This window comes from Halichondria panicea, chromosome 11, assembly GCF_963675165.1.
Source record: "Halichondria panicea chromosome 11, odHalPani1.1, whole genome shotgun sequence".
NCBI classification, from domain to species: Eukaryota; Metazoa; Porifera; class Demospongiae; order Suberitida; family Halichondriidae; genus Halichondria; species Halichondria panicea.
Window position 1 is genome coordinate 577,501 of NC_087387.1, and position 27,904 is coordinate 605,404.

The 27,904-nt window shown below is 41.3% G+C and overlaps 7 protein-coding genes across 11 annotated transcripts in view; 5 read left to right on the forward strand and 2 right to left on the reverse strand.

The window, feature by feature from the left end:
- LOC135344544 (uncharacterized) overlaps nucleotides 1-2,811 on the reverse strand; it is a 3,328-nt gene extending 517 nt beyond the window's left edge. Inside the window, exons 1-3 of the mRNA XM_064541767.1 lie at nucleotides 2,272-2,811; nucleotides 1,268-1,609; nucleotides 1-650 (exon numbers count right to left, since the gene is read on the reverse strand). The exon at nucleotides 1-650 is cut by the window's left edge and continues 517 nt beyond it. Of these exons, the coding sequence (XP_064397837.1) occupies nucleotides 1-650; nucleotides 1,268-1,609; nucleotides 2,272-2,721 (1,442 nt within the window). The 5' untranslated portion in view covers nucleotides 2,722-2,811. The remainder of the gene's footprint in view (nucleotides 651-1,267; nucleotides 1,610-2,271) is intronic.
- Nucleotides 2,812-2,912: 101 nt separating this feature from the next.
- Nucleotides 2,913-4,042, forward strand: LOC135344546 (uncharacterized). Its single transcript, XM_064541769.1, has 2 exons — nucleotides 2,913-3,609; nucleotides 3,814-4,042. Exons 1-2 carry the CDS (start codon nucleotides 2,995-2,997, stop codon nucleotides 3,886-3,888), a joined length of 690 nt encoding a protein of 229 aa, XP_064397839.1. The 5' UTR covers nucleotides 2,913-2,994; the 3' UTR covers nucleotides 3,889-4,042.
- A 34-nt stretch (nucleotides 4,043-4,076) lies between these two features.
- On the reverse strand, nucleotides 4,077-14,309 carry LOC135344543 (exostosin-2-like). The gene is made up of 13 exons (XM_064541765.1): nucleotides 13,774-14,309; nucleotides 13,586-13,676; nucleotides 13,375-13,493; nucleotides 12,606-12,810; nucleotides 12,473-12,544; nucleotides 11,942-12,211; nucleotides 11,852-11,881; nucleotides 11,427-11,567; nucleotides 10,006-10,048; nucleotides 9,671-9,837; nucleotides 8,011-8,157; nucleotides 7,276-7,404; nucleotides 4,077-4,549 (listed from the first exon to the last, which is right to left on the reverse strand). The coding sequence occupies exons 1-13, from the start codon at nucleotides 14,265-14,267 to the stop codon at nucleotides 4,328-4,330; spliced, it is 2,130 nt and encodes a 709-aa protein (XP_064397835.1). The 5' UTR covers nucleotides 14,268-14,309; the 3' UTR covers nucleotides 4,077-4,327.
- Nucleotides 14,310-14,347: 38 nt separating this feature from the next.
- On the forward strand, nucleotides 14,348-15,572 carry LOC135343641 (iodotyrosine deiodinase-like). Its single transcript, XM_064540610.1, has one exon. The coding sequence runs from the start codon at nucleotides 14,424-14,426 to the stop codon at nucleotides 15,336-15,338; it is 915 nt and encodes a 304-aa protein (XP_064396680.1). The 5' UTR covers nucleotides 14,348-14,423; the 3' UTR covers nucleotides 15,339-15,572.
- A 585-nt stretch (nucleotides 15,573-16,157) lies between these two features.
- LOC135344335 (uncharacterized HIT-like protein slr1234) lies at nucleotides 16,158-17,467 on the forward strand. Its single transcript, XM_064541507.1, has 4 exons — nucleotides 16,158-16,425; nucleotides 16,656-16,760; nucleotides 16,818-16,890; nucleotides 17,264-17,467. The coding sequence occupies exons 1-4, from the start codon at nucleotides 16,192-16,194 to the stop codon at nucleotides 17,353-17,355; spliced, it is 504 nt and encodes a 167-aa protein (XP_064397577.1). The 5' UTR covers nucleotides 16,158-16,191; the 3' UTR covers nucleotides 17,356-17,467.
- Nucleotides 17,419-22,176, forward strand: LOC135344333 (E3 ubiquitin-protein ligase TRIM33-like). Of its 5 annotated transcripts, none has more exons than XM_064541503.1 (11): nucleotides 17,419-17,526; nucleotides 17,604-17,633; nucleotides 17,690-17,730; nucleotides 17,806-17,893; nucleotides 18,006-18,071; nucleotides 18,281-18,444; nucleotides 19,869-20,070; nucleotides 20,331-21,238; nucleotides 21,437-21,541; nucleotides 21,601-21,673; nucleotides 21,993-22,176. In XM_064541503.1, the coding sequence occupies exons 3-11, from the start codon at nucleotides 17,692-17,694 to the stop codon at nucleotides 22,082-22,084; spliced, it is 1,737 nt and encodes a 578-aa protein (XP_064397573.1). In that variant the 5' UTR covers nucleotides 17,419-17,526; nucleotides 17,604-17,633; nucleotides 17,690-17,691; the 3' UTR covers nucleotides 22,085-22,176. The 5 variants fall into 5 exon arrangements, with proteins under 5 accessions (XP_064397573.1, XP_064397572.1, XP_064397574.1 ...); XM_064541502.1 differs by having other exon boundaries at nucleotides 17,423-17,526; nucleotides 17,686-17,730; XM_064541504.1 differs by having other exon boundaries at nucleotides 17,427-17,526; nucleotides 17,604-17,644; nucleotides 17,686-17,730.
- LOC135344334 (tumor susceptibility gene 101 protein-like) lies at nucleotides 22,161-27,597 on the forward strand. Its single transcript, XM_064541506.1, has 11 exons — nucleotides 22,161-22,320; nucleotides 22,400-22,487; nucleotides 22,612-22,677; nucleotides 22,895-23,058; nucleotides 23,652-23,880; nucleotides 24,281-24,427; nucleotides 24,633-24,883; nucleotides 25,052-25,144; nucleotides 25,609-25,745; nucleotides 26,733-26,835; nucleotides 27,326-27,597. The coding sequence occupies exons 1-11, from the start codon at nucleotides 22,285-22,287 to the stop codon at nucleotides 27,422-27,424; spliced, it is 1,413 nt and encodes a 470-aa protein (XP_064397576.1). The 5' UTR covers nucleotides 22,161-22,284; the 3' UTR covers nucleotides 27,425-27,597.
- The last annotated feature ends 307 nt before the right edge of the window (nucleotides 27,598-27,904 follow it).

Sequence of the window (27,904 nt, forward strand, 5' to 3'; positions counted from 1 at the left end):
CCAAAGGATCCACTTTTGGGTCGTATCTTCTCCCTATTGGCTTGCGGACTGCTCACATCTACAGCTGAGTCAGTATGAAGGGGAGTGCCCCCAAGGACAAATGAAGGAGGGGTGGAGGAGATGGACCACGACGAAACATGTCCGCTATCGCAAAGTGGCTCAGTTTCGTTTATTTCCTGGCAGTGTGGGGACGAGACTATTGTTAGTGAGTTTGGTGTGGGAAGGTCTATGGTAAACACTGACTCATCCTCATCTTCAAAGTCACCACGCTGCTCAAGGATTCTCGAAACACTATCCAATGAAACTCTGCTACCTTCATGATCCGATTCTCTTTTTTCGCTTTCAAGCTTCAGGCTTTCGGAAAAATCGTCGTTTCCATCGCCGTCTACCAAGCTGCCACTCTCACTTAAGCTCCATAACTTTCGAGGGTGTTGCTCACAAGGCAGGGTGTGGGACCGGGTGAACCTCAGAGAACGCTGGCTGCCCGGTGAGGGTTGGTATTCTTGCAGCAGCTGTCTGGATCGTGGGTGACAAGTGGGGGTACTGTGTGAGATGGGGAGGGTTCGAGGGAGGCAGGGGGAACCAATCATGTGATGGTCATCTGATCGAGGACTGACAATCATAGCAGCAGTATCCCTCAAGAACGCAGCCTGCACATTTGGAGGGAACAGTGGTAGTCATAATAATATTATTATTGCTAATGGGTTAATTGGGAATGTCGGCAGAATGTGTTGTCACAAAATTAATTAGTTGCAGGTGTTCAATTTGTTAATTAAGGGATATCCATTACCCCCAGGCTACCAACAACAAGGCATTGCACAATAGTAAAGCCATCACACACACCCCCTCATGTAACGAGTTATACATCCCATAAACACATGTGTGTGTCAGTTTATCAGTTTACGTGTCTACGATCAGCTATTGAACATGGGAACAATGATCATGCTGAGACCTGCTTTTCTTAATTACATTAGCCATAATGGCCACACAAGTGCTTGACAACAAAAAGCAGTTTTTGGCTTGCTTCCAATAATTATATCCTATTCATCGCATTATCACATCACTTATTTATCAAAGCCAAACTTTAATTTTATCAAGCTATTGTTGCCTAGTTACATTAGAATTTCACCAGGGCAAGCTTGTGCTTTTGTTTACTTGTAGATGTGTATGAAGAAGCCATTAACAATTACTCGAGGCAATAACACCACAATTAAGGATGTCCTCGGTTCACATACACTATCCTAATTGAGCAATATTAACTACTTACCCATCCTCCAAAGGAGCTGATTTGTGGAACGAGGTCGTCTCTCAGTACCCCCCATGCCTTAGAGAATTGCTGCCATCTCGGGTCTTGGTCCGGTGGTCGTGAGTCACCGAACGCTGCAGTGAGATCAGTTAAGATCCTGTAGATACTTTGAAAGACAGTTGTTACTTGCTGCCAAATCGATCCACTTGGTCCAACATTGCGTGGCGAAATGAGGGTAGCCAGATTTTCTGTTATTTTCTCATACTTTTGATCGTTTTCGATGATGTCTCCAATTATCTTTAAACGATCGGCTATGGCCTTTGCACGCATCTTCATAGGATCTGATGGGCAGCAAGTAGACATCTGTGTGTGTGTGTGTGTGTGTGTGTGTGTGTGTGTGTGTGTGTGTGTGTGTGTGTGTGTGTGTGTGTGTGTGTGTGTGTGTGTGTGTGTGTGTGTGTTATGTGTGCATGTTATGTGAACTTGTGTTGACAAATTCTCAGCTAGTTAAATTCATATGTAGTGAAAACAGTCAGACAAACAAGAAACACGTGTTTTATTGCGAGTTCAACGCTCGAGTTTATCTTGATAACTGTGCAAATATTTCATTAACTATTGGTGTTTATAAAGACAAGTACTATCATTGCACACATCAAAGCTTATGTGTGAATTAAGTCACAAGACAGATCATATAATACGATTCATTAGCGATATCAGCATTAGCGATATCAGCATTACATATCTATCTAAGCATATTCATACAGAATTTATTACTCTGTGTGTAATTAATTATAAGTTGTGCAAGCATAATACAGCCATCCTACGGTTAAGGTTATCGTGTTTCATGCTAAGCCAATTTTTTCAGACCTGGCTAGCTTATGGGAAAACAACCATTAGCTTAGTTACACGGACCATTAAATCAATTAACACGGATTCTACTTAGTGAATTGTTGCGTCTTTAATTTAACGTGCAAATGGGTTTAGCAAACACAACCATTAGCAAATAAATCACAAGGACAAATTACCTGGGACAGAGAGCTTGCACGATTGCAGCCTGGAACAATCCTTGCAGTAAGTGTAGGTGAGCTCTGGGCGTGAACAGGCATCCTGCTTGTTGGAGGTGGATAGGAGCTACAGGGAGAGAAGAGGGGAGGGTCTCCTGGATCTGCAGACAGTGGCAGTGTGCCAGGCCTCTTGACTGGAGTAGCTTCTGCACCGCAAGCACTAGAAGATAAGTGTTTGTTTTCGTTTGCACCACTTGGGAGCTCAACTACAACAAATTCTTCAGTTTCGGTGATGGTAACAGGCTGTCTGCTCCCGTCCAATAGCAGAGCTCTTGCTACTATCTCCACGGATTTAGTTCTTTTTCTTGTTTTGTCTGGAGTGTCTTTTGCTTGTTGAGCATCTGCAAAAAACTCCAGTAGAATGTTAGCAGTATCATCTGCAGTTCTTTTTAACTTGTCTTCTTGCTCCATTGCAGCTAGCTTAATTTATGTACAACACGATAGAGCTTGATGATTCTATTCCTTGTTTTTGCATGATTTACAACTGCTTGTAAGAACCTACACCGTTGTTTTTATAGTGCATGCGCTTTTGCTGCTAATTAAATATGACGCAATAGGCCTAAGTGGCTCCACATAAAACCACAATGATAAGTGGGCCACGCCCCCATTACTATTACAGATCTACGTACATGTGCCGACAAGAACAACAGTTTTAATAATAGCCAGACTATAAAAACGCTAGCCATGGCCTCAAAACTTGTTAGTACAGAACCTACCCAAAGGGAGACACCCTACCTTGTGGACAGTCAGTCAGAAGCAGCCCGCAGTGACCTAGAGAGTGCTTGCAGAACTCTAATATTCTCGTTCATCAAAATGAAAGACAGTGACCCAGGTTGTGAAGACAGCCAAGCCATTCTCCATCCAGGAATACAGCGTGGGACCAACCTAGGAGCTTCCTCCTCCACAGATATAGCGAGTGAGGGGAGCAGTGTTGATGTAACCGACTCTTCCGTTGATTTGTTGACGATGGAAAATGAGGTCCACATCTCTGAAGATGGAGACGACATAAGACGTCTAGTACCAACATCACTGCCAAACGAACTGAGAGAGAATTTATCACAAATCCAATTGGAAGACTTGAAGAAGCTGTACGATATTGAAGCTGGAGCTATAAAGATTGAAAGCAATGAACTCACAACTGTCGAGGTGGTCATGTTACATTTGAGAAGCTATCGGAACATTATAAAATATGAAATTTCAGATATGGAGGCGTTTAGAACGAGGTTTGTCGGCTTCTTTGGAAGTATTCTCGCTGATCTGGTGGCTGCCTTCTATCCAAACAGAGGAGAGCAGAATCTGGTAAGTATGTGTGTCAACGTTTTAAAAATGGCCTAGCTGCGTTTATATGTACATAATTATTCTATGCGTTGTTATTATTGTTGTTTACAGTGAATATATTAATTGTGTGTGTTTGTCATGGCATTGTCCTTACTTTTAAATTAGTGAATATTGTAGCTATATTTGAGGTTGTTATACAATTATAATGCTCACTTTCTTCTACAGGACGAACTGATTTCTCAAGACTTTCAGAAATTCCGAACCAAATCCGAATCAACCTCACGCAGTACAGCAGTATAGTTTACACCACACACAAACAGCAACTGCAACAGCAAACTTTAAAATCTGCAACTTTGTACCCTCAACTTTTTCTTTTGTTTAATCACATGCATAACTCGGTTGTGCACTTTATCTTGATCTACTATGCAGCCACTTGAATGTACATTTGAAATTATGCGAAGAAATTTTTTTAACAAATAATTTTTCAGTACATATAAGATCGATTATGTAATAATTATGACATTTGCTGAGTAGTAAACTACTTGGTATGACTGGCCAATTAAAACTGTTAAAGGGAAATAATAATTATTAATGCCTTAAATGGTGAAACTCGTGACATGATGAAGATGTTTGTTGATTGATTGCATAATGACACGGGTTGTGAAATAAAAAAGAGAGATTTGTCAGCTATTGATACTGTACATAGCTACTACAAAATGGATACCCCATCAGATTGTTCTCATAGTTCACCAATTCCAGGAAACGACTGAAATAACTCTGACATAGGTTCCTTGTAGAGAACAGGGTCGAGTCTGAACTTGACTGTTTGTAGGGGCATACCCTCAAAGAAACGTTCAAAGATGTTCACACATTCATTGCGCTCGAGGTAATGCTCAGGATCATTCCATAGCGATTCTTCAGTGGTACATGTCGGGCAGGTGAATTTCTTCCGTGCTGAGATCTACAGTGGTGTGTGTGTGTGTGTGTGTGTGTGTGTGTGTGTGTGTGTGTGTGTGTGTGTGTGGGGAGGGGGGTTATAAAAAGTATATGCAAGCATTTAGATAGTAAACTTAAACCCGATTTTAGGGGGAAAACCAGGGATCTTTTTTGTCGAAATGCGTTCATGCCTCATCTTGATCTACCTACCATACACACAAAATGTAGCTGAGACAATGAATAATGTTAGTCATTTATAGTGAGGGGGAGTCCTTGGGGCTTCAAGCAATGATTACCATTAGCAGCTGACCAGCAGCACAAGGAAAAAAGGAAGTGAGATAGCAAATGTTACTTTAAAGTAAACTGGGGAGTGATAAGAACACGTGGCCGAGTGTCGGGTTACAACGCAAATTAATTGGTAGACTATGGCTTTCACGGCTCATTAAACAGAGAAGACGACCTGGTACGAAGGAATTAGCACTAATGGCTTAGATTATAAACAAAACTTTTAAGTGCTTCAGTTGTTTTGAGGGCCAAAATGGAACTAATCAGGACATGTTTCAAGAGAAACAGTTTACCATATTGTTTGTTTTAAACTGTCCGATAAACACTATGAAACATACCTTCAGGTGTAAACAAGACACATAAAAAATATGGATACTAAGCAACCTTTTCGTACCATGCTCAGGCTTAGAAGAATACGAATCAACAGCCGTCTAAACGCATGCAGTATGTTAGGACAAGCTTATGATAAAATCAAAAGATAATTATTATAACAACTAAAAACTAGCTATGATAAACGCACAGCTAATTATAAAATGCTATTTTAAAGTTTGTAAACACATGCAGGAATCTTTCCAAGCTACATTAGCTAAATGCACAGTGTAGTATTTACTTTATACAGAGTGAGAAAAGCCGACTAGTCCAAATGTAGACAATAGAGAGAGATAAGCGCCAGACAGCCTAAACACCCACCACACACCAGGTGTGCTGCATTAGGTGACACAATAAACAATGGGACTCTAGGTTCCAACTATTTGTCCCACAGAACTCTGGGGCTCTGGAAAACAATCGGAAGATTTCACTATATAAAGTTATATATGTCATTGTGTGGAGTGTTGATATTTGAGGGCACTTTAAAGTGCTTCAAAAATTGGACTATAAGCTCTGTGTGAAAGGCGTGTGAAAGGCATAAAGAGGGTACAATTCACAAGTACTTTGGGCACGAATGCAACAAGTGTGTGATATTGTACCAGCTCAAATGTCCCATTTTAATAATTTGTCTGCAAGGACAGGAAATCAACAAACACCATGGAAACAGGAAGTACATTCATAGTAGGAACCACAAGTATTCACAGTGAAAAACCCATATACCCACCCACCACAGCACACAACCACCGCAGTGAGAGCAGCTGCATTATATCATTGTCTCCAATCTTTCCCACAGCTGCACATTAGAGCTCAGACTAATTACATGTACAAACGCAGCCTGGAATGAACTAGTACACAATGTGGTTGCCTTGGGCCCCAGAGGCAAAACAAGGCATGTTGCAACATGACACACAAACACCATGACACAAGTGGGTATGCATTACTGGCTATGGACAAACATATAGGGGGGGAAGAGGACCTACTTCACACGCTACCTACACACACAGCTAGCTCTCATACAGGGGCAAGCTGCATACCACTAAAGTACACGCACAGTGAATAGCAACTATAATTTGGTAATGATTATCAATATCAACCAGTCCAAGTTTGTTGGTGTATCAGGTGTAGCTTAATACTTTACAAGTATACTCTCATTTCAACTTGAGCCATGAATTCGTAACACTTCAAAGTCATGCACAACAGCATTGCTGTAAGGTAAGCAGCTTCAACTTGAAAGACATCAAAGTGTCGGAGTTCAATTAAAGGTATATGTAAGTCTACATAGACAGGAAATATCTACACGTACTATTATATTGCAGAGCCTAGCTTAATGGAACCTGCGTGCGGATACGAGCTTTCAGCACGGTCTATGAATATCATTATAACCCACTCCACCCTAATAACATGTTTACTTAACTACTTTATCAGCAAAAATAGCTGGTGTAGCTTTAAGCATACGATTGCATGCAAGGTTACTAATAATAAACATATGAAACTACATGCGCTAATTATAGCTTCAAATCATGCTGTTTTTTGCTAAACTAGTTAGTTGCAACACGGTATATAGAGCTTCAAAATACACAGTGGAATGTCGGTGATGTAAGATGCTCAAGATGATTATGGAAGTTTGCCGTTACTGTACATGTACGCAGCTCTAGACACACACACACACACACACGTGTCATACAGACCGCTACACTAGGCTTCCTTACAAGGTATCAACTATGTGTAGAGTGTGATCACACGAAATCGGAAGTAGATAGATCAAATTTCTGTACAGTATTAACCACATTTAACGGTAGGTTCCTACTTCCGTGCATCCATAGTGATACTGTAACAGTATTTCGCTAATAAGAGTATCAAGTATCACAGAAGTATCCTAGCAATTTGGTGGGAATTAATCTGCTAATGGCTCACGATAATTCCTTATACATCGTGAAGTGGAAATGAATCACTTAACATTTTGGGATCATGTATCATGATTATTGAGGTCACCTTTCACAAAATACATGTACTCACACATAGCCTACATAATTATTTCGACAATAATTGGCAGGCCTATATAATATTATATAGAGCAGCATGTTTTAACGAACGTACTTTCAATGGTGGCAATGCTGTATAGTTGGCAATGAGGAAGTTCATAGCAATGTCTTCACAGTTCATGTGTTCGTCAACCCACTGGCGTATCCTTGACGGCATTTGGTAAGTGTAGAGGTAGTTATAATACTATAGTGAGAAAGAGAGGCAAGGCAGTTAAGTTTAATATACGGAATAAAAACATTCGATATTGGGAAATCGTAAAAATTGAACATTGCGAAATGCATTAATGCTTGTTGTTTAGAAACATGCATCAATGCTTTAATAACACATGTACATGTGTATAGTAGCATCTTAGTAGCATCTTTTGTTTTCAAGCAAATACAGAAGTGATACTACATGTACCACTAAAAATTCAACTGATAGACACAATGAAGTTAGTGTCAGATGAATGCACAGGCTACACAAACAAGCCAGCAGTACAATCATGCATGTTGCATGTGAGGACGTGTGAACAGCTAAAACAACTACTTCACACACTGACAGCCAGAGCCGTGACATACGGTGTGCCAGCCAGAGCCAGCCAGAGCCGTGACATACGGTAGGTGGAAACTTCAGCAATTAGGGAAAAGTGTTAAATATGAAATATGTGACAATACCATTAAACCCATTTTTGCTGTACAAACAAACCTACAAAAACCTTTTAGGCAACCATTCATATCGTGTTGTTTTGTGTAACTAATAGCCTCTGCAAGTTCATACTTATTATTATATAATAATTATAGTGCAGCTCACATTGTGATAGAAAGCAGCACCAGTAAGTACGAGTGATATGTTGTTAAGCCAGCTGGACTCGTATCGTAGCTTGCCCTCAGGAGAGCTCTCCTTAGAGTGTACTCGACCGGGAAATCCGACTAATCGATTGGGAAACTCCTGCCAAGCCTGTGTGTGTGTGTGTGTGTGTGTGTGTGTGTGTGTGTGTGTGTGTGTGTGTGTGTGTGTGTGTGTGTGTGAATGTGTGTGTGTTGTGTGTGTGTGTGTGTGTGTGTGTGTGTGTGTGTGTGAGTGCGTGTGTGGTGTGTGTGTGTGTGTGTGTGTGGGGGGGTAAACGAAGGTAGACGAAACACATAAGCAGAACTTGATGTGTGTGTGTGTGTGGGTGTACGGTGTGTGTGGGTGTACGTGGAAGGGGGATTAAATGAAGGTAGACAAAACACATCAACAAAACTTGCTGACAAGGTTGAGCAGCTAGTGGTAGTCAAGGCAACTTGACAGCTGAACACAGATACACACGTACCCTACTTACACTGAACATAGAAATTGACCTTCTATGAAGGAAACATGAATGGGCAAGAAAACTATCTTGTAAGTGATCTTGTAGGTAATAAGACAATTAAAGCATGAAAGCAGTGAACCAAGACATGTTCAAAGGAGAGGTAGTGTTGTATACAGGCTCATAATAATATCAACTCTAACCACGGAAATGCCTCAAGGCAAATACACTACATGTATGAATGTTCTACAGCCCTACACGATGTACACAATGATTATAATGTGTACAGGTATCAGAAGTTCACATTGCTCACTTCCTATCGATCAGCACAGCTCAGGAAGCTTCAGAAGAACTACTGAAAATGAACTACATGAGCCTCCTACAAAATCAAAGCTAGAGTAGATAACACTTTGTTTGACATGATTATGACATAATTATACATGTGCAACTATGTACACAGTGTCAACATAATATACACATATGTAAGGCAAAGCTCTGGATGTAAAATACCAGTAGACATTGTAGTAAAGGCTCTAGGGAAAAAATAGAGCAACGTCTTGTCAGAGATAGAGTATAGACATTCCTATAGTACAAGTTAGACTAGTACACATAGTGGGTCAGCACATGTAAACTCTTCAATAGATAACGGGTTATCATGCGCAGGTAAGCTTGTTAAGGACTAAGTAAATAGCACATGCTAGCACTGGTGAAGCGAAATACAGCAGATGGTACAGATTATCATAAAGAGATTTACTGATTTCAAACCTAATAGAAGACAGCTGCTGTACAACAAGTACAAGTACATAATTATAAAACGAAAATTAACAAAAATTGAAAAGGTGCCGAGATGTCTGTTACATGTACATGTGAATAAAGCTTTGTAAGATATAATTATATATTGCCCATACATGTACATGACATGAAGCTTCATGCAACACAGACAATGAAGTAAATGAGGGGCGTCGCAAAACTGATGAAAGGGTGCTATTACCTTAAAATTAATTACAAGAAAATTCTGGTCATAATTTCAAAGGGTGTGTACGTATAATACAAGAAAATTGAGGTCATAAATTTGACAGTTTAGCTCACACTTGTACCTTACAGTAGAGTGGCTAGCTGCTATGGCAACTGTACAGAATGGCTGCTATTATGGCCACTGGTTAGCTATGTGTGTGTACCTACCTTGTAGCCAAACTCCAGCTCATCTGCTGTTAACATGGTGATGTCATCGTCCAATGAGAATACAGCCGCTGTCTGTATCTCTGGGTATGGGTAGAAACGATTGCTGAGCCGATTCTGTTTGCTCCGAATTATCTGAATAGGTCGGTTGATATGAGGCCACTTAGAAGCTGTGTGTATGCGTGTGTGTGTGTGTGTGTGTGTGTGTATGGTGTGGGTGTGTGTGGTGTGGGTGTGTGTGTGTGTGTGGTGTGTGTGGGCAGGAGTCTGCACAATAATTATAAGAGCCTAGTGCAAGTGTGAAATGAGTGAATTCGTTGTCTGTTATATTCACAAACCTGGTGGAGGCTGTTTGTCCACATTGTTCCAAACGACTAAAATCTGTAGAGATAAAATAAAAATGCTACACACACAAACACAAACACACTATGAGAACGAGAACCACAGTACATGCATGTACCTACAGTAGCACTACACACGTTCAGTACCACACACAGCATCACAAATGTATGTACATGTACATGTACTAGGCACATCCATGTTCTGGTGAGTAATTGTCGCTATCATACTCTTAAGATTGCACAGGTTATACAGAACAAGTAAAATGTGTGTATATAGTGTCAGGAATCAAGAGTGCATGAATGGTCATGCACTACCTGATAATACATGTATACGTCACCCTTGGGCAGTGGTGGTTATAAGATAATGAGGTGGTCTGACACAGCTATAATTAGGAGATTACTAGCCTGGCTGTGTTATTATCTATCATATACATGTAGAAGGGTGATTAGTTTATAGGGTGACCACAATGGACAAATCTCACTGTATTATCGAGGGAACAGTATACTTGCTGATAATGTTAGCAGTCAAGAAACTTCACTTCACACACATGTACTGCCTCTTAGGTATAATTATAGGAACATATATTAGTGGTCAATATTTCCCAACTTGAACAGCTACGTTACATGGAAAACTGTCTACAATTCAAGAGATAGGTCTCAATAGAGAGGTGGTCTCTAGGGAGGTCAATAGTGATAGCATTGTAGGGACAGTACTGAGTGGTCTCAATAGAGAGCTTTAGGGAGGTTAATAGTGATAGCATTGTAGGGACAGTACTGAGTGGTCTCAATAGAGAGCTTTAGGTAGGTTAATAGTGATAGCATTGTAGGGACAGTACTGAGTGGTCTCAATAGAGAGCTTTAGGGAGGTTAATAGTGATAGCATTGTAGGGACAGTACTGAGTGGTCTCAATAGAGAGCTTTAGGGAGGTTAATAGTGATAGCACTGTAGGGACAGTACTGAGTGGTCTCAATAGAGAGCTTTAGGGAGGTCAATAGTGATAGCACTGTAGGGACAGTACTGAGTGGTCTCAATAGAGAGCTTTAGGGAGGTCAATAGTGATAGCATTGTAGGGACAGTACTGAGTGGTCTCAATAGAGAGCTTTAGGGAGGTTAATAGTGTGAGCATTGTAGGGACAGTACTGAGTGGTCTCAATAGAGAGGTGGTCTCTTTAGGGAGGTCAATAGTGTGAGCATTGTAGGGACAGTACTGAGTGGTCTCAATAGAGAGGTGGTCTCTTTAGGGAGGTCAATAGTGATAGCATTGTAGGGACAGTACTGAGTGGTCTTAATAGAGAGGTGGTCTCTTTAGGGAGGTCAATAGTGATAGCATTGTAGGGACAGTACTGAGTGGTCTCAATAGAGAGGTGGTGGTCTACATTACTTACAATACAGTACATGGTATTACAGCCACGCCTACCTTAGCCAGACTAGGAGCAGCAGACATACTGCGTATAGTTTTGAACAGTTCACTGACTCGACTATAGGTCAGTATCACAGCTGTGAATCCCTCGTCAGAAGGAGGGGTCAAAAGGTCAAGATCAGCTCCGGCAGTTGTAAACTGTAAAATTGTCAATTCATACGAACACTGTTTACAATAACTCAACAATATGCAAGCACTGTACACAAAAAGCGTTGGGTTGAAGCATAATTATTTTAAAATTGTGCAATTACTATGGAAACCAGCTCCGAATACAAACACCAACCAAAGTACACTGTGAATATTCCATTTCCCAGCACAGCATGCATATAATTAGATAAATCGTGTTTTAGAATTATAGCGTCAGCATTTGATACATGCATGTGATACATGTACATACATTAATCAGTATTAAATATGCCAACCTTGCTGCTTGTCTGTCCGGTGGTCCACAGCTGCAAATATGATGCACATGCTCAACAAATATTCAGTGTATAGAATGACATCATCATTACCTCACTGCTCCTTGCTGATGTGGGGAAAACCCTCTCATTAAGAATGTCCAGTGTTGTCAATGCAATTTTAGGCAGCGATGAAAAATAATGATCGTATAGAAATCTAACTTTTTCACGCATCTCATGAATAGAGGAATGGGGGATGTCCCTTAGCTGTGAAGCCACACCCACCATGTCATGTGACCAGCACCTGACAGACGCCTGCGACCAGTCAAGGACTTCGGAGAATGGTAGAACATAGTCATCGTCTAAAATCACAGGGATACAGCCCTGCACGTATATAGGACAAGGTAATGGAGGAAGGGAATGAAGAGAAACGAGCGAAATAATAGTACACTTGTGTATAATACAGTACCAATCAACTGTGAAATTTAGCCAAGGACCAAACACACACTAGGACCAGCATTACAAATACAGACATTCTGAACAGTACATATACAGCATACTAGCTGTTAAGAATTTTGCCTCAAAGGGAATTGGATCAAATACATAATTATACTCCCGAGTTTTATTGGATTGACTGCAACGTACTGTCATGAGGATATCCAGTAGGTCAGGTGACCCAGGTCGCAGTCCAGGTATCAGCAGACAGAACTGAGACGACTGGAACAAAATACAAAATTTGGTAAAGATCATTTCTGAAATTACTGAATAATATACTTACTGTCAGAGTTTGTAGGTAGGGATACACTTTTCCTTCATTTCGGTTGCAGCGTTTCCACGGAAGTTGATCATGTGACATCAGGTGATCCGGACAGTTTGTTTCCAGTAATAGAACGTCATCCTTGTTCTCATGTACGAGGAGGTGAAGCTGATCGGCCATGCCCTGAGAGTACCATCCATGAGTGAGCACAGTGAGCAAGTGGGACCTGCAGTACATGATATATATACATGATCGAGACTAACAACAGGATATAGCTTCTTTAGCTACATGTACCATAATTATTATTATATAATTATCATTTTCACATTTTCTTCGATCGTGCACTTGACACTGTACATATTATGGCAGCTGAAAGAGTCTCCGAATCATTGATTAAACGCGAGCTAGTGTAGTTGAATCTTTCAACAGCCATAACTTTAGTACCGTGGCTCCAATTTCAAAAATGTTATGATTTTATGAAAGCTTAGAAAAAGACCTTTCAAATGATGTGTTTAAATCAAAAATTTTGTCGGGGCCAAAATTTGTCATTTTCGGCCTTGGACCATGGGCAATCCATGGTATCGCCAAATTAGCAAATAATATTATCTCTCAAATATGAACTTTGATGGTACCATTTGAAAGGTATTTTTCTAAGCTTTCAGAAAATCAGAAAATCGTTGAAATTGGATCCACGGAATTCAAGTTACATAACAAAATGTACACGCATTTTGTACACTGTTTTCTTCCCATGGCCACATCTCTCCCCCATTTTCCTCACTTTCACTCATACCTCTCTCCATTGCTTGAGTCAGTGTACAAGTGTCGGGTGAGGGAGTTATACATAGGCAGTGAGATGTCAAACTTGTCTCTATAAGAACCACTGGTGAAGCTACCACCTGCCAGCATAGCCTGGGGCAAAACTACAGTAACACAACACACACAACCACAGCCACACTTGTAGTGGACTACTGACTAGCATTAGCAACTTATAATTATTCTACCTTTCCGTAGTAAAAATCAGGGGTCGTGTTGTAATGGGGCGGGGCTCCAGGGAGCATGTTGAATATCAAATGGTTTTCTCCATCATGCCACCTGGAGGGGAAACAAGAATTCTCAAATTAATGATAGTCAGTCACCATACCATATATTATAGCTACATGTATACATAATATAATAATTATGTGCTCACCGCGGTTGGCTGTTTAAGATAATTGATATCAGCTGTACGTCCATCTTTGCCTGACTCAGCGTGTCCAGAGAGGGTATAAACACGCACGCCTTGTCTATATCAGGCTCGTAATATCGGCTCTTCTTTATGGCCGACAATAGTTCCGAATATTCATCAGATATTTCCGGGACAAATGATGTTTGCGAGCTAACGTACTCAAAATGATCGTACACGTAGACTCCGATATGTTCGTCGAAGCGTATTGAGCATACATTGACATCGAAGCAAGAATGAAAGAGGCATCCAGTCTTAAATATATCGTTTGTCTCTTTGGAAATAGAGTATAGTGTTCTTGTCGGACGTGATTGATGTTCCACTTTCCTGGAGGTGGGTTGTCGGTTCAGTAGTAGGAATAAAGCTACCAGAATTATTCCAATGAATAGAAAGAGCTTGTATGATTTAAGTCTGGCTGGGAAGCGAAACAGGCTCCTTAGAGTCGACTTGATTACAGCCATCTTTAGACACAAACAGTAGTGTGGGTGACGGTCACGCCCACCTATCTCACTGGTTGGCCACGCCCAACTGATCTTGTGTGTGCAGTCAAGAGTTCATTACATTAGAATGAACTCTTGGTACCTGCGCTGCATGGAGTAATTAAAAAAGTTAACACTATGGATTCTAATTGGACATGGATTGCAGAGAATGCCCCGCTCCTGGCTGCTTACTTGCCACTCATTACTGCTCTACTAGTGATTGTAGTCACGCTACTGGGAGTTCAAAGACTCCTAGTGATCCTCACCAGGACAACTGGCTCAACACCTCCTGCCAAGAACACCACACGCTTCGATAAAGGCGAACATCCTCTCTCTGAATTCGATGAAGAATTACCCGATGAGTCTACAGCACCACCTCTGCACTCAGCCGATACTCTACACATTCCGTATTGCCCCGAGCGATTATCAGAAGCTGAAATGCTGTCTCGCTCAAAAGCTTACTATGAAGAGATGAATAAACGTCGCTCTGTGCGTGAGTTCAGCACTGATCCAGTCCCGTTGGAAGTGATCGAGAATATCGTTAGGATGGCAGGGACTTCCCCCTCTGGGGCCCACTGTGAGCCGTGGACTTTTGTGGTCGTCAAAGATTCGAAGATTAAATCACAGATCAGAGAAATTGTTGAACAAGAAGAGTATACGAATTACGATAGGAGAATGGGTGACAAATGGGTGTCTGATTTGAAATTTCTCAATACTGATCACGACAAGCAGTACCTTGAAGAAGCTCCTTATCTGATCATTGTTATGAAGCAACAATATCACCTAGGAGACAACGGTGTGCGATACTCTCACTACTACTACGAAATCAGCACAGCCATTGCAGCAGGATTCCTCTTAACGGCTATACACAACGCTGGACTTGTTACAGTGACAACCACCCCACTGAATGCAGGTGGTGCCCTGAGGGACCTGCTGGGTAGGCCTGCCAACGAGAAAGTGATGTTGTTGCTACCTGTTGGATACCCAGCTGGTGATGCAAAGGTTCCTGGAGTGACGAGAAAGCCACTTGAAGAAATAATGGCTCTGAAATGAACACAACACCATAATTTTGTTTTGCAGGTATAATAAAAATTAATTGAGTTTGTAAACATGTAAGACGACTTTTTCCAATAGTAATGTTAATTTTGTTTGGACATAACATTTTTTTTATAAGGTTTGAGCGTAGATTGAATAGTATTGGGACCAGTCTGATACTGTATCCTGAGATCCTTGTAATTGTCTGTGAAGCCTATTTGAGTTCCATGCATTATCATTAAAAAGTTTAAATCTTTCGGATAATCGCTATATCTGCTTAGTCTCACGCCAGACCCTGAATAAGGATATGATATAATTATCGGCTGGTCCACGTGACTAATACTGTTGGCTGATAAAAAACGCCTAACTCTGTACTTGTTTCACTGCTCATGTTTTGGTTCCACTCTTCGCACACCAGTTAGTAAAAAAAAAGCGGTGTGGCCAGTACCGCTTAGGGGAACAAGGTGCTACTTTTTAGGGCAGCGTACTACTTTTGAGGGTAGCATAAGTACTGCTTTTTAAGGCAGCATAAGTACTATTTTTGAGGGTAGCATAAGTACTACTTTTTAAGGTAGCATAAGTACTGCTTTTTAAGGCAGCATAAGTACTGCTTTTGAGGGCAGCATAAGGTGTTAGTTACAGAACTCAGGTTAAGTAGCGCTCTGATGGCAGATGCCAGTTTCCCGACACCCACCGGCACCACCAGCTAGCTCCGGAGCCCCATGAATAACCCAAGCGCTACTTTGGGTCACTGGCATTTCAAATAAAACCACAGCTATCTAAGTGGACAGGAAGCCACTCCCAGTCTAAGCACTATGAGTAGCCGCAGGGAGTAGATTAAGATTCGAGGCTACAGTATAATTAATTAATTATGATTCTATTACAGTTGAGAAGAGTTCTCCCTTTACTAGGGAACAAGAGCATTCCTCCCAGACCCTCTCTTACATACAGGGTCCTTGTGCAGAACAGAAAGATGTCTTCAGATGAAGTGAGCAAAGCTCAGGGTGCTGCTCCAAGTGAAACGAACAATATGTCTGGGTCGACCATATTCACCAAGATCCTTAATAAGGAGATTCCAGCCTCTATTGTACATGAAGACGACCAAGTGAGACTGCAGCTAAAAACACACACGTACTGCATACGAATTAATCGTACTTCTTCTAAATAAAACACCACCTGGACGTACATTTATACCCTTATAGCACCATCATTATAAATTTATTGGCTATTTCTTGTTTTGCATACACTAGCCTAAAAAAACGTAGTTATCAACGCCTTATTTAAATAGTGCATTCAGTCGTAGATCACTGACAGTGAGTGAGTATTTTGTTCCAGTGTATGGCCTTCCGAGATGTGAATCCAGTTTCCTCCACCCACATTCTGGTGATTCCACGGAAACCTATTCCCATGCTATCAGCTGCACAGGACGACGATACTCAGGCAAGAATATTTAGGACACAAACTTACTGCATCTAATGTCCTCCATTGCACATGCAGCTGCTGGGTCACCTGCTCCAGGTTGCCAGGAGAGTGGCTGACTCTGAGAAGTTGGAGGAGGGATATCGAATTGGTACGAGTGTCTTAATTGAAGTCATCTGTTATACATTGTATTGTTCAATTATAAGCATGTAATTTGTACATTTGCAGCTCTCCCAATTAATCCGTTCCAAAATCTCTCTATCCAACGATTATGCTTAGATTTCTTTTGGGCCCAAATTTTTGTTAACAAAGGCATGAACTAATATAATATAGGGGCCTGTCCGGGTAGCTAAGTTGGGTTGTCCAATTTCATTAAAAGATGCACTGCATGTAGCTCTTTGCCAATGGTATGCTTAAATCAACGATTACTTCAGTTCTTTCAGTTCTTTGTTAGTAGTTGTAGCAAGGTGGTGTGTCATTAGCTCCCCCCCCCCACCCACCCACACACACACACACACACACAGTGATCAACAATGGTAAGCATGGAGCTCAGTCTGTCTACCACCTCCACATTCACATCATGGGAGGAAGACAGTTCGAGTGGCCACCTGGATAAAAGAAAAGAAAAGAGATAGATGTATAGGGTACTGAAACAATCCACTTATGAATAACAAATTAATTGTGTGTATTTAATTTCACGATCTTTACCATATTTGTTTGTCACCCCATCATGATGTGAGGACCACGCCCACTACTCAGCAAAAGGGCGCCCTTGACAGTATACATTGTGAGTTGCATGCCGGTGTTAGCCTCGTTCCCAGGCCTTACTTTTTCTTGCTGTTGTCACTGTTCATCAAAACATAGTGAGGCAGCAAAGAAAGAAATGGGCGTACAGTTAAGAAAAAGTACACGCCCTTGGTATAATTAATTTATATACTCAAGGCAGACAGGTATGACCTCTCTCAATGACATCAAGAAGAACCTCAAAGGGGTAGGAAAATATTATTTTGATGATAAATAATGTGAGATTTACATAATAAAATTATTTTTATGTCCCCCCATACAGTATCGCTATGCAGACCGGACTGCCAGGGATGCTCTCACACTCACTGAGAATTTTCGGAATCTGAAAGTCAAAGACATGAAATCATTCGGTGAGTAAACTGATCCACACACACACACACACACACACGCCCACACTCCCTCCCACACACACACACACAATCCGTATAATTATTATTCAATATTATGTTGCTTTGTCTGTAGTTCACAGTAATGGCAGTAAGGAGAACTGCGTGTCAGTGAGTGGGACCATACCAGTCCATATCAAAGGTACGTATATACATGTATATATTACATGACGTAAACGACCCCACCACCTACCAATCTCAGCCACATTTTACGTGAAGCTTGTTTTAAACACACCATGTCCCCATTTTTACTGCCCAAACATGCATTTCACTGTAGTACATACAATACCAAAGTACGTAGTCTTACCCAACAGCAATCCACTTCACACCTCTTCACACTTCTTCCCACAGGGACTAATTACAACATCCCCGTGACTATTTGGTTGCGTCCCACTCATCCATACAGCTCCCCCATAGTCTACGTGACCCCCACGGAGGACATGGGGATACAACAGTCACGCTATGTGGACGCGAGTGGACTCGTCTACCTGCCCTACCTCAGCGAGTGGAAACAGGTACATCAGTGTGTGGTGTGTGTGTGGTGTGTGTGTGTGTGTGTGTGGTGTATGTGTGCGCTGATCAAGTACTCACAAAGCATCTTTGAGCGGCCATGGCTTTAGTTCAGTTGGGCCAATAACATGATTTTCTGAAAGCTTAGAGAGAGGTGATATTGTGTGTATAATGGCTCATAGTATTTTGTCAAAAACTGGTCGAAAGTAGACTTTTGATTTTAATATCCCAAAAAAGCGTTTTGCGTTGAGCGTTCCTTATAAGGTTATATGTGGTCAACCATAAAGTTGTAGATCTTAGTCAGCATGTCAACAATGCACTATTCTACAAACAGTTGACGGATCAACTTGAAGATTCTCAGCAACACTTTGATAAGACAGTCCAAGCAGCTCTGTCTGATGCACTATTCTCCATCTAATAATACCACTTTTTTCACAAGAAAAAGCCATTTTGTTTTTGAATTTTACTTCCTAAGCAGACTTGGCATTTCACCACAATGTGTTTATGACACCACAATGTGTAAAGATTAGATATCCATATAAGGAACGCTCTACACCCTCTATTTCAAAGATTCTGCAAAACCCTGTACCATCTGAACGGGTTTCTTCAAAGCTTTCAGATCACCAGAACTCTAGTTATTATGCCTCGGTGCGCATGCGCAAGCGAGGTATACGGTAGTGTGTTTGTGTATCTGTGTGTCTGTGTGTGTAGACTATTTCAGCTGCTCAAGGATCAATGAAGTGCAAGTAAGAGTTTCTATAGGCTTCTAATCATGTTTTCTCGGCTTGCTATTTGTGGATTTGCAAAATAAAGCTTTGTTCTAGAGTTATGCCTAGTTTTGCTTACTTGGAATGCTATTGCAGCCTTTTCAGAAGAGTCCGTGGCAAAACTTGTTCACCGAGTGTTGCTACTCTACTTAGTAGTTAGCTCTGCACTAGAACGCTAGCTATAGCTGCAAGAGTGAGAAGAGAGCTGCAAGACTCTGCTGACTTGCAGCCATTAATTTTAGACTTGAACTTTTGGCATCGATCGTTTTTAACAACAATCATGGTCGATCATTACCCACTATTTGAGTTTCCCTGTACTGATTGCACATGCAGCAAAATTAAAAATGTTCATCATGATATAAATTATAATCAATGTGTGTATAAAAGCTAGCTATTAGTAGTTTTATGTTATGTAGCTTTGGCACCTCCACCGAGGCATCAGCACCTGCGGTGCTTATAAAACTAGTACTCTCAAAATATAAAACATGTTTGAACGGCCATAACTTTAGCTCCGTTGGTTCAGTTAAGATGGTAATGGTGATATATAAGTAACTGTATGCCTGAATAAATCAACCACAGTAATCTGTACATGTAAGTCTGAGCATAATTATATATACTAATTATCACTAAGTAATCTTACACGATTGTGCCCTTCTCTACAGAACTCCTCTGACCTCCCCACTCTCACTCAAGTTTTGTGTGCCACATTTGCTGAACATTGTCCAGTGTACAGTAAGAGTAAGGTTCTCAAGCAGCAACAACCGACACCCCAGTCCGTACAGCCACCCAGCACCTATGCCACACCCTCTAAAATTCCCACCCCCCAGCAGTACGGAAACACTCCTCCCAGAGGACCCTATCCTGGTGTGTATGTTGTGAGACTTGGGGCTGGGGCAAGTACATCAAATTATTACCTTAGGTTCCATGTTTTAGTCTTGTGTGTGTGTGTGGCTGACACCTGGCTTTGTTTGGTGGGTACACACTTTTCTTACAATGAGGACTGCATGGTATTTTTAGAAAGAAGTATGTACACTTAGTATTGACTGCTTCTTACTTGTGCATTGGGTTACAGTACAGTGATGACCCATGCAACTACAATGTTAACAGTTAATTGTATTCCCCAGAGAAGAAACAATTGCTAACGATGGCCGAAGGACCTGATCCAGTTGTTGCTGATCTCGAACAAGAAGTGACCTGTGGTGTCTGTCATGACCGCTACCAGGAGCCAAAGCTGCTCCCTTGTTGTCACTACTACTGCAAGCAATGCATCCTCACACTCTCCAGTCGCTACCGACCCAACCAGCCGTTCCCCTGCCCCGACTGTCGTGAGCCCACTCTATTACCAGACAACAACCCAGACAGACTGCCCACTGCGTTCTTTATCAACCGAATGAAAGCACTCCACTCGAGGATGGAGAAAGCCCACGGCAAGTTGGAGACTACTTGTGAAATGTGCTCTGGAGGAAAGGCTACTGCATTTTGCCGACAGTGTGTCAATTTCATCTGTGAAGATTGTGTAAGATCTCATCAGCGTATGAAAGCTGTGTTTTCTACACATATCGTTTCCACTCTGGACGAGCTCAAACAGGGCGAAGTGAAAGAACTAACATTCAAAAGCCCACCACCCCCAAAATGTGAAGATCACGACGAGCCAAAAAAGATTTTCTGTTTTGATTGCGACAAGCTCATCTGTCGAGACTGTGTTGTGTTCGATCACCGTGACCACAAGTCAGAGTTTGTAAAGAAAGCCGCCCCCGCAACTCATCAAAAGCTGGCGGAGCACCTCTCCCCACTCAAGAACCTACTGCCTGATCTGAGCACCGCTGTGAATCAAGTGAAAGGAACTAAACAAGAGATCCATGCCCAAAAAGAACTGACAGAGAGACAAGTGAATGCCAAGTTCCAGGAGCTACATGTACACAAAGAAACTTCTGCTATGTCTGATTCAAAGACGGAGAAGGTGGAGTCAACCCTATTCACCAAGATCCTTAATAAGGAGATTCCAGCCTCTATTGTACATGAAGACGACCAGGTGAGACTGCAGCTAAAAACACACACTGCATACAATTTTTCTGTAAAAATGTATCATACTTCTTCAAAATAAGGCCTCCTTCCAATATCCCTTATAACACCATATAAATTCATTGGCTATTTCTTGTTTTAAAAACCTAATTATTAACACCTTTAGACAGTCGTAGATCACTGACAGTGAGTGAGTGTTTTATTCCAGTGTATGGCCTTCCGAGATGTGAATCCAGTTTCCTCCACCCACATTCTGGTGATTCCACGGAAACCTATTCCCATGCTATCAGCTGCACAGGACGACGATACTCAGGCAAGAATATTTTTAGTACACAAACTTACTGCATCTAATGCCCTCCATTGTTCATGCAGCTGCTGGGTCACCTGCTCCAGGTTGCGAGGAGAGTGGCTGACTCTGAGAAGTTGGAGGAGGGATATCGAATTGGTAAGAGTAGTAGATGTTCTGTATGAAGAAAGTATGTATTTGTAGCTCTTTGATAGTTCTATCCAATGGTGTGCTTATAAATCATTGATTTTTGGGTCCAAATCTGAAGAAAAAACATGACTATAATGAGTTTTTTCTTAATAGCTAACTTTGATTGTCTGATTAATGTGTGCTTTTGTGTATGATAGCTCTATGTACTTTTTAATCAACATAGATCCATATCTTTTGTTATAGTAGTTGTAGCAAGGTGGTATGTCATTAGCTCCCCCCACACCCCCACACACACACATCCCCCCCCCACACACACACACACACACAGTGATCAACAATGGTAAGCATGGAGCTCAGTCTGTCTACCACCTCCACATTCACATCATGGGAGGAAGACAGTTCGAGTGGCCACCTGGATAAATGACATTAATAACTATATTTTTTTACAATTTTTTAGTGATAATGACTTTTTTATTTTTCGGTATTTACCATAATTATTAGTCTTTTGTTGACATCATGAGAGGACCACGCCTACTTACATAAACATTACTCAGCAAAGAAGCTTACACAGTATAGTAGAAAGGACCGGCTATATATATATTATTATACTCGAGGTGGATATGTCTCTCAGTGACATCAAGAAGAAGCTCAAAGGGGTAGGAAAGAAATACCTCAGTTATATACTTTGATAATAAAAGGGAGATTTACATAATATTTTTATGTCCCCCTATACAGTATCGCTATGCAGACCAAACTGCCAGGGATGCTCACGCACTCATTGAAAACTTCCGGAATCTGAAAGTCAGAGACATAAAACCATTCGGTGAGTAAACTGATACACACACCACACACGCCCACACACACACGCCCACACTCCCCCCCACACACACACACACAATCCGTATCTTTATGGTAATTAAAATTCACAATTTGCTTTGTCTGTGTAGTTCACGGTAATGGCAGTAAGGAGAACTGCGTGTCAGTGAGTGGGACCATACCAGTCCAAATCAGAGGTACGTATATACATGTATATATATCACATGACGTAAACGACCCCACACCAACCATATCTCAGCCTCATTTTTACATAAGCTGTAGCTTCAATTAAACACACCATGTCCCCATTTTTACTGCCCAAACATGCATTTCACTGTAGTACATGCAATACCAAAGTACGTAGTCTTACCCAACAGCAATCCACTTCACACCTCTTCTCACTTCTTCCCACAGGGACTAATTACAATATTCCCGTGTCTATTTGGCTGCGTCCCACTCATCCATACAACTGTCCCATGGTCTACGTGACCCCCACGGAGGACATGGGCATACAACAGTCACGCTATGTGGACGCGAGTGGACTCGTCTACCTGCCCTACCTCAGCGAGTGGAAACAGGTACGTCAGTGTGTGATGTGTGTGTATGTGTGGTGTGGTGTGTGTGTGTGTGGTGTGTGTGTGGTGTGGTGTGTGTGTGTGTGATGTGTGTGTATGTGTGGTGTGGTGTGTGTGTGTGTGTAAGCATTTTTTTTGTAGATCAAGTACTCGCAAAATACAAAATTTTATACCCAGCATTAAACTCTGAGTGGCCATAACTTTAGTTCCTTTGGGCCAATAACGTTATTTTATGATTTTCTGAAAGCTTAGAAAAAGGCCTTTCAGATGATGTGTTAAACCAAAAGTCTATTTTTGGACAAAATACCATGGGCCCAAAAATGAGAAATTACGGTCCGTTCCAAACATACCATCTGAAAGAGCTTCTTCTAAACTGTCATAAAATCATTGAATTTGGATCACCACAACTCTAGTTACAGAGCTGACGCTAGTACTCCCAAAATTCACAAAATAATAAGTTAATTCCGTTGATTGAACAGTGAGCTTGTTAAGATGGTGTATTACTCCAGTACAAATTATATGTAACTGTATGCTTGAATATTAAGAGAATAATTATACTAATTATTATTCTCACACGATTGTGCCCTTCTCTACAGAACTCTTCTGACCTCCCCACTCTCACTCAAATTTTGTGTGCCACATTTGCCGAACATTGTCCCGTGTACAGTAAGAGGAACGTTCCCCAGCAGCAGCAACCGACGCCTCAGTCAGGTGGGTGGGGTCAGCCAAACCGTCCCGTACAGCCACCCAGCACCTATGCCACACCCTCTAACTTCCCCACCCCCCAGCCGTACGGAAACACTCCTCCCAGAGGACCGTATCCTGGTGCGTTGAATTTAAATTATTGTGAGGCTTGTGGCCGGGGTAAAGAGTACTGTACTAGAATATTTTGCAGCATCAGCAGAAAAGTTGACCCGTTGCGATCTAACTATTACGTTCTAACTAGGATTGTCATTACCAGTACTATAGTTTAGGAGTCTATTTTTGCGAAATGATTAACACTCAGAAAGTTTGCACATGTTTGATGCTCGCAAAACATTCTAGTAATACAGTATGTCAATTAAATTAGTGTACTGGACCTTAGTTCCCATGTGTGTGTGTGTGTGCGTGCGTGTGACTGACACCTGGCTTTGTCTGGTAGGTAGACACAATTGTACACATTTTTCTTACAATGAGGACTTAGATATTATGTATACACTTTGAACCCCCCTCCCCCCCTCCCCAGGTCAACATTCGCAGTCTAGCTACCCCCCACAGCAAACCCCCTACCCTTCAGGGGGTCAGACGGGCATGCCTACCCCCTACAATCCTCCTGGAGGCTACCCATACCATCAGGGAGCAGCATCACAGCAAACACCGTACCCCCCTCAAGGTAAAGGGTCATCACTGCTATTAGCAACAAGCTGTGTTTTGATTGTTGAGTACATGTACAACTATTCTTGCTCCATAATTATGAGAATTCATGACAAAACAAAACGATAATTAACCCTTTTATAATTAATGTGGGCCATGTATATTTTGCAATCGTCATCATTCTTGTTGTGTACTTAATCTTCCCCCCCCCCCCTTATCTGCAGGTCAGTACGGTAGTGTTCCCTACTCCCAGTCGCACCAGCCAGGACATACCGGCTCCACCTCCAGTATCCAGTCCCCCCCGGCCACTGCCGTAGGGTCTAGCTTTGTCACTGCCGTCCCTCATAGAACTCCCTCAGCCGAAGAGGAGCGTAAACAGATGGAGGAGCATGAGCGAATCAAACGACAGAGTTTAGAGTCAGCTGTCGAAGATAAGATACGCAGACAAGTGAAACAAGTGCTGGATGCTGCACAGGTTAGGGGGTGTGGTCTCATGTTAGTGGGTGTGGTCTCAGGTGCTTCATATAAGCTAATAGCTTATAACTGAGCTTGCTAGCTACTTTTATGCATATTATCTAGTGCTGTATACTAAAGAGACTAGCTGTTTGTATAATTTTGTTGTAAGTCTCGTACTTTTCCACAGGTAGAAATGGACGGGATGATGGCTACACAGGAGAAGCTGAAGAAAGGAAGTGAAGAAATCAATAAAATGATGGACGACATGGGACAGAAAAGGGTGAGGCTGTTGCTGACAACAGTACATACAAGCAGTGTACATATTGGTACAGACTTTGTGTCGCTGTTGATTTTAAGAGATCATAACTGGAACCTAAAGAACTAATTTTTATGAACAAATTTTTAAAGAAAGAATTGTTGTAGTAGTGTACAGGTACATACAAAACCTCTAGGTGAGGTCGATAACATTATGGTACACTAATTGAACTTGTGTAGGAAGTCACTCTTCCCCTTTGAACTATAATATTGTACAGTAAATATACATATCCCATATCCTGTCCCCGCTAGTTAATGACATGTGACCGTTGCCAACTTGATTGAGAAACATATGTAGTGCTCCTATTATCCAATGCAATAATAATATTATAATTTTAGTTTAGGTATGTATTAATTTTGTTCTCCACCTGTTACATGTATATCTCACATGTTGTAATTGGTGTATTGACCTTTGACCCCCACTTCCAGCGAGAGGTGGATGAGAGCATCGACCTGTTGCGTAACAAGAAGGCAGAGCTCATGTCCCTCCTGGACTACCTCCGAGCACAACCTGAGACGGTGGACGTGGATGATGCTGTGATGGCTACAAACCCTCTCTACAATCAGTAAGTCGATCTACATCATTGCTCAGTTTTTTTGTTTTTTTTTGTTTTTTCCTCCGAAGTGACAGTGTACATGTGCACAGTTTAGAAGGTGGAATACAAAAATAATAATTATATAGAACTGAGTAATATCAGGAAGAGTTCAGTTGAATTGGAGTTTAGATATAGCCATACTCCATGATGAGTAGGATGAACTTTGTACCTACAGCATGTTCAATAGAGCGCTTGTAAATATTTATAAGTTGGGGAAAATATCGTGTAAAGGTCAGATTATATACACACCTGTGCTTAGAATTTATCTATTCATCTAACTTGAGAGTAAGGACGTGTGTGAGTACTCTGAACTAGGAAGGCCTCTGTAACCCATCAAACCCACCATTTGAAGGAGACCTTCCCCTCTAGTGTACTACGGGTGCTTCCTGGATATTGGAGTTCGACCCACAGTAGTATGGGTTGTATAACGTAGATACATAGAGTACACATACAGTAGGAGTACACATACCTAGGTTAGCTATAGAAATTTAGGCGCTATATATAATTATTTGAAATTTAGTTTGATTGCATACCAGCGTGGGGTGGTCACCTGCAGTAGTACGGTGGTACATACGTGTAGTACACACATTCGTTCTGCGGCAGAACTTTAGACTGTCAGACTTTATTTGAAGTTTAGACTAATTCATGATAAGCGTGGGGTGGTTGTTCCATCCTACAGTGTCTGATCCAATAAGGTACAATAACTAGTCAGGTAGGAGGGTATAGATGTTATGATTATCAGGTGACCTTGTTATTCGTATAGTGGGTCTGGTGTGTTTACAAGCCTTGTGTTGGATAATACTCATATTAGTTAACTCTTAATGCAATGCGATATGTACATAAACAAACTATAATATGGTCGTATTATTGAAGCTCTTATTTTTCATTTTCATCAAAACAGTCTGCATAATAATGGTGTGTGTAATAACAGCTTGTCTCCCCTCCCTTGTTACCTAGGATACTGCGTTTGTATGCTGAGGAGAATGCGATCGATGATACCATCTATTATCTTGGAGAGGCCCTCAGGAAAGGAGTCATTGATTTGGATGCTTTCCTGAAGGTATTAATTATATAGTCTACAGCTGCTTTAGTAGTAGTTGGGGTACAAGCACACCTGCCTATATACATTCTATAGTGAGCTGTGTGTGTGCGTGTGTGTGTGTGTGTGTGTGTGTGTGGGTGGGTAGGTGTGTGTGTGTGTGGGTGGGTGGGTAGGTGTGTGTGTGTGAGTGTGGGTGTGGGTGGGTAGGTGTGGGTGGTAGTATGTAGTGGCTGTAATAAGAAAAGCAGCAGGGAGGGCAGCATTATAGAGGGCGTCCATTTATAGGGTTCACTGTTAAATTAACATTCTTGTTTATGTAATAATCAGTTTGTCATAATAACTATTATTCTATTGGCCTCTAGCCTGTGTGTGTACACCAAGTTAATTAAATGGTTATCTGCAATCTTTGTTGAAAGCATTCTCCGCATTCAGAGTCGATGTCTTGTCCAAGGAATGTGATTGCAACGAATTTCTGTTTAAATTGTACTCTGTTGTTTTGTTCTTGTAGCACGTTCGTGAGTTATCACGACAACAATTTAAAGATCGGGCTACCATAATGAAAGCTCGTACAACAGCAGGACTTGCCCAACACGGAGTGCCTTCTTGAACTATGACCTTTAAAATTATGTTGAACCTCCGTTAAATATCTTATTCGCACAAAATTAAATAGATAAATTCGTGTGTATGTATGTACATTTACGTTAATTATGTTAAGTTTTATGTTGGAGCTGTGTAAATAATTATATTAAATTATTACACAAATAATTATTATGTTGTATATATCAATCAACAAATTGAACACAAGGAGGCTTGTTTATTTTGTTGCCGTGGCTATGTACAAATAATTGTACATTAATTTTATAGTGTAGGCTGCAGTGCAAGTTCAGGTTGACGTGAGTATAGTAGGAATGCTTACTCAGCGTATTTATTTCGTGGGGTACATTATACGTATAAAGTATCAACCACAAATTAAACCTTTAATTACTAGGCAATGTAGCAGGGTGATCAATTATAGGTTCCCAGGTACTCCCTTCAAAAACAATTTCTAGGATTTCATACAATTGAGCTCAGCTCTCACTTGGGCCCT